This window comes from Buceros rhinoceros, unplaced genomic scaffold (assembly GCF_000710305.1).
Source record: "Buceros rhinoceros silvestris isolate BGI_N320 unplaced genomic scaffold, ASM71030v1 scaffold15085, whole genome shotgun sequence".
NCBI classification, from domain to species: Eukaryota; Metazoa; Chordata; class Aves; order Bucerotiformes; family Bucerotidae; genus Buceros; species Buceros rhinoceros.
Genome location: NW_010413525.1, coordinates 9,835 through 16,062, shown reverse-complemented (window position 1 = coordinate 16,062; position 6,228 = coordinate 9,835). Strand labels below are relative to the sequence as shown.

Genomic DNA, 6,228 nt, shown 5'->3' with positions numbered 1-6,228 from the left:
GCAGCTCAAGACAATTACCTGCAGACTTGGTGAGCCGTTGCTGTAAATATGCCCAAAAGCCATGACCCCTTATCTTTTTGTACAAAGTTTGATCAAATAGCACAGGAGACTGCATATTATGCAGAATGGCCAGCAGTTTAGATCTGGCTAATGACACACCCTCGCCTTTGGACTAGACAAATAGTTGCCAACCTAGTTGTAAATAAACCTCAATTGTTATAAAGCTCAAGCAGGGATGGGTAAATGGAACTTACCCTCTCCATTACGTGCAACGAGGGTAATCAGTGTCTTACACTATTGTGGGCTGTACATTGGAAGATCTGAACCAAGGACAAAGACTAAGACGTCACTGGCAGCTGTGTCACATCACTCATGTGCCCGTTACTGGGATGTCCCCTGGTACATGTCTGCACTGAAAGACACCGAGGGATGCTCACCGAAAACTACACAGAGGTCAAACCGTAAGCATTTTCACTGAGGCAGCTGGATGAAATGCCTACATAGCTTCTCTCATTTTGAAATAAAATGTAATGTAAATTAAATCTTCCTTAGAAGAATCAAAATAAGAGTCTACTTATTTCTGAATTTTCATATACACGTTTTAACTTTGTGCTTGTGTTACACATAAAGTACATTCAGTTTTGTCCTTCTGTTTGTCCCTTACATTCCCATACAGGAGGGACTCAGAGGCTCTGCAGACTTGCTAAGAGAAGGAGATTGACGGTGATTAACAGACTATTAGTAAAAGATCTCCGCAGTCACAAGACAGTATCCTGCTTGCACTGCCCCAGTTCAGCTGAGGCAACTGTGACTTCCTGCTGCCCACAATGGAGGTTTGTTGGCTCCTATTCTCACTGCCCAGACATGAAAAGTATTTTAAACAAAAGTGCTTATAAAAAAAAAAGTTTCATACACTGAAAAACACCTGCAAAAAAAAAAAAAAAGCTAGAGTTGCTTTAACCAGAACTTTATCAATAGTTTGAGGATTCAAACACATTTTTGTGGAGATTTGGGTTAATTCTTTTTCCTACCTGAATGGACACAAGCTATCACTTCCCATGGGAAGGGATCTCAAATTTACAGAATGTTCTTGTTGACAGTATTTTGCTTTCAACACCTAGACACTCAGCCAAGCCTGGGAGCCAGGTGTCTCCCCTAACACAAGCGTCTGATCCACAGGGCCCCTGGGTGGTAGGTGACAACTAAAAAAAAAATTTTCATACACTGAAAAACCCCTGCAAAAAAAAAAAAAAAAGCTAGAGTTGCTTTAACCAGAACTTTATCAATAGTTTGAGGATTCAAACACATTTTTGTGGAGATTTGGGTTAATTCTTTTTCCTACCTGAATGGACACAAGCTATCACTTCCCATGGGAAGGGATCTCAAATTTACAGAATGTTCTTGTTGACAGTATTTTGCTTTCAACACCTAGACACTCAGCCAAGCCTGGGAGCCAGGTGTCTCCCCTAACACAAGCGTCTGATCCACAGGGCCCCTGGGTGGTAGGTGACAACGACAGGTGCCAGTGCTAGGATGAGTTTATTTTGCATTACACATTTAAATACTCAGGGGAAGATGGTCCACGTGGCAGTTCAGGTGATCTCCAGTGAGCCGCAATCCTGTTATCTCAGGCATAGGAAGAAATTGCACACTGGACTCCTACACCCTCAGGGAGTGCTCAAATCATCAAGTTGCTCCCATCACCAACACTTCCTCTAACACTTTTCATAACATTCAAACTTTTTTTCTCTCGAGCTCCTTAGAGGTAACCTGAATATTTTAATCAGGGCTAAACAAAAGATTTAGTTCATGATGAATTCAAATATTGCAGTGAGAAAAAAGAAAAACATTCGAATTCAGTTTAGATGGAAAAGCTGTCTTCTTTTAATAACAAAGAAAAAAATCCCTAACAAACCTATTTACACAACCTTTGTCTGGTTCCTGAGAATATGAACATGGGCTTGGCTTAGCTGGAAGGTGTCTCTAAAAGCCCTCACTAACCTTGTCTGACCTCAGAGCTGACTGCTTTAAGCAGAAGGTTACACTAGAGACCTTCAGAGGTACCATGGAAACAAAATTATCCTACGAGCCTTACAAGCATTAGTATTTTCAAATACTGAATATCACCGAGTCTGGGGTTCCTATCCTTCCTCATACTTTTTAATGCCTCCATGAGCACTAGCTACACAAAACAAATTGATGTGCTTGGCTTCTTAAGCTTCTTGTGATATTTCACATTATACTTTCCAAGTCTAGTCAAAGTGCAGGAACTGCTGGACACAGCCACTGAGCTCAGAACACCTGATAGGGGAAGCAGCAGTTTTTTCCAATTCATCCATCCATGGAGATTGACTTTGCTAAGACCTCCCAGTTGTGGTAGAGACAGAAATAGGACTCAGAAGCCCCAAGCAGCTCTAGTACTTGGATTGGCATCTCAGTTTAATGGTTAGAACAAAAGTGAAGCAATTTAATTTTAAAATACAGTAACAGCAAAATCTCAGGAACTGGGGCTTACATGGGGATGATCACTGGGACCCCGGTAGGTTGAACCAGTGTGTGTGGGTGGTAGCTGTCACTATTTTAGCTGCCATTGTGATGAAGCAGAGAGCGATAACTAAGGCTGGAGGGCTGAAAAACACCTTCGAACATCTGCAGAAAATGAGATAACGTACAAGATCTGGGACAACAAGATATGTAAAAGCCAGCAAAAAAGGCGGCAGAGAATCCTAACAGTGGGGAGAAGAAATCAGCAGAAGACCACGGCTGCCCATCCCATGTGATCAAAAGTTATAAACTCAGTTCCATTCGAATTATGCAATTGTCCAAAAACTACATAGGCTTTGAGGCACTTCTTTAAACAGATTTGACTTCATACATATCTGTTCTTTAACCCTTAGGAATTAAAGCACAAAGTATGTCCGGCCTGCAGGTTAGAACTTTGCTTTGTTTTTTAAGCAAGATGTGCATACTGGTTTTGGTCACTAGTGGAAATACATGCAGCTCTCATTTAAACGGAAGAAGGGTACAGCACAGAAGATGCTGCAACAGGAGACATGGGATTCAAACTGTGTCGGTTGGTGTTAACAGGGAAAGAAGCTAACATCCCTTCCTGTATCCCAGGGACGGTGTATTCTGGTGAGAACTTGAGAAACACACCAAGCCTTCTGAAAAGGGTTAAAGCACCGAAAGCGGAAGCTGACAGAGTAGAAAGAGCATCTCAAAGGAAAGTCATGAAGGTAAAAGTGATAACGGCTTTGGCATGCAGTTGGAGAAGACTAAAGAAGAAATAGCCGATGCAAAAGCCACAGAGACATTACGTCACAGAAGAGGTCAGCAAGGCATTATTTACATTATAGCGTTATTTGCAAAAGGTGAAGGCAAACAAGACAAAGGACTTGCAGCAGCCTGAACAGTAGAGTCCACCCAGCTTCTTCAGCAAAATCTTTATGTCATAACGCTAAAGTCCTGAGAATCTCTCTTTGCCATTACCATTTTAACTCTAGTCTTTCTGAACTCATTTGCCAGGATACCTCACTTTTTAACTCCTGTACATTACTATTGTGAAGTTGGACCTGCTTACAATGATTTCATACTCACAGCCTGGGTTAAGCTCGCTCTTACCACACAAAGCACAAAAGCCTCCACAGACCTCTCTCAAAAAACCTGCTCAGTTGTGTCATTTTCCCCATAGCCATGTCTTCCACGTGAAGCTTCCGACTGTCAATCACTCCTTTGAATTTCATTGAGTTCTTTGGAAAGGACCTTCTCACTTTACTTGACATCATCACTGAGAAGGATAATGGATGTCTGGTCAATGAGGCCGTACCAGCCACTATCTCAAGAACTTGCATAAAGAAAGAGGATGGGTAACAGTGTCAAAGTGAGTCTCTGTGAGGCCACCTGTATTTTCCTCTTCTACAACATACTGTTATCAACAGAGTGTTAAGATACTAACCTGTATGCAATTAACAATTTAACTTGAAAAAGCAAAATCAAGAGCCCAGCTGTATGAAGTTCTCTGCCTAGAGGTGACTTGTACAGCTTTCTCAACTCCACAACTGAAAAATCAAGAACAAGTCCCTAGAGTCGCAGTGTCAGTTTTAAAACAATGAAGTATAGAAAGCTGTAATATTTGGTTCTTTTTATCTGCCCCCTGCTATCAAGTTGCTCCCCCCATCCATCAGGGCAAGCGCAAGAGAAAAGGAGAAAGACTAGCTTAGGCTTTTGTGGAGCTGGAAATGTCTCATCTAGAGCTCTTCCAAATTCATAAAGCCCCCTTATATTTGACGTGACAAATCTAATTCTTCCTGAGTGCCATTCACTTAAATTTGGTTGTGGTAGAACAGCCGCTCTTGACAGCTTAGAAACCGATAAGGAATAACCGCCGAGGCAAACAAAGCAGCTCTGAGCAGGTGCTGCTTTGTGCCAACGGCTGGAAGGAACTGCCTGCTCTCCGCTGAAAACCCGCCTACTGTGCATCCCTGTCTAAGGAGCCTTCACTGCCATCATCTGGTACAACCTGTACCTGGCAGCAAGACACGCTAAACGTAGTTCCCAGCCAGAACACTACATGTGCAAGAGAGCAGGGCAGAAAGATGAACTGAGTCACAGGAAGGTGACCCCTCTGCCCCATCCACTCTACAAAAAACCAAACCAAAACAAAACAAAAACCCCTCTCTGAGCTTAATGTTCTGAAGTCAATATATCTTCAATAAGGAGCAGAGAAATCAAAATAATGCTTCATCTGGGTTCATAAAGAAAATGTATTTGAAATTGAAGAGAGCTGACAGAGTCAACAAACCAAGAAAGCCATTGAGGTTGGGGTTTTTTTGATATTCAACAACAATCTCTCTACATACTCACCCCTCATGGTTTTTATACACTGGTCACGCAGTAAGAAAAAGACATCAGGGCAGGTTATTAATGGGTTTGGGGACATGAGCTAACAATAATTAATAGTATTTGCCTTAATTAACACTGTACCTAAATACATTTTATTGTTTTCCATTCTCCTACCTTGGACTTGGGAAAGTACAGGCAATGCAGCACAGTGCAGTTCAGACCCCCAAACCTGTGTAACTTGGTAGGGATATGTAATTGAGCTAATTATACCTATATCTAATTAGAGATCATTACCGTATGGCACTGACAGAGCGTTTTCAGGGCTGGCTTCATGGATGCTTACCTATTGCACGATACATACAAGCTACATGAAGCGCCTTAGGGCTGCAGCAGCAGCTGTTAGTACAGGTCCTCACTCCTGCTCCTTTCCCACCTACAAGGCAGCCCTGCAGGCAGGGGACTCTTACCAATGGTTGTTATTGCAGAGATGGAGAAGAAGAAAGACCCACTGAAGTCCCACCTGCCCAGGCTAGTAGTGTTTCCCTGGAGGGTTATGCCACTCTTGTAGGCTTGGATGATACCCTGCAAAGAGACAATAATGTGAGAAGCAGCAAATCCTCTTATGGCAAGTTCACGTGACCGACATTTCTGGTGCTGGCTGGTAAAGTCACAAACCAGAACTGCTTACGACTCTGTGTTCCTTCTTTATAGAGGATAATCCCAGGTCTCAGAGACCAAAAAGCTGAAAGGTCAGAAATTGCCAAAAGCCAGCACATTGGTTCTAAGGAAAGGATATCTACAGAAACAAAGAAAAAAGTGAAAGCCGCACGTGCACACAGGAGATCGTACAGGTAAATGAGGAAAAGATTGGAGTCCGAGAACTACCTAGAGAAGGCCTAGCCGGATAGTTATTAAGACTGCTTTAGGACATATTCATTAGGAGAAGAAAGTGTTTCCAGATTCTAATGGCAGAAGTCCCAGAGCAGCAGGTACAGATGCACGTGTAAATGATACCGATTCCTCGCCTGTACTGGTGAGGTATGTGTATGGTGTGATGCAGGAGTTGGGGACTGCACAGCATGACCAGTCTACTAGTATTGGGCAGCATGTCCCCACATCATATATATGTGTCCCCCCATGTATATAAATATGAAAAAAATGGATTAAAGTAGCATGATGCCTGATTCTGTTTATTCTGTCTGGAAAGCTTCAGAAGTCACTATGCTGAGGTGTGCAGTTATGCCAAAATATCAGATGTCTTGACAGGGCTCACATCTCATTATACCTTCTCATGCCAATAAAGTTAAGGACATTGAACCGAGTTGTGTCCAAAGTAACATTAATTACAACACTGAGCATTTCACACCCACTGACCAAGAATCCTTG

General features: G+C 42.5%; 1 protein-coding gene across 1 annotated transcript in view; it reads right to left on the bottom strand.

Annotated features, from left to right (window-relative positions):
• Positions 1-5,424, bottom strand: part of KCNK17 (potassium channel, subfamily K, member 17) — a gene marked incomplete at its 5' end in the record, with an annotated part of 11,620 nt that extends 6,196 nt beyond the window's left edge. Inside the window, one exon of the mRNA XM_010136785.1 lies at positions 5,310-5,424. Within this exon, the coding sequence (XP_010135087.1) occupies positions 5,310-5,424 (115 nt within the window). The remainder of the gene's footprint in view (positions 1-5,309) is intronic.
• Positions 5,425-6,228: the final 804 nt, after the last annotated feature.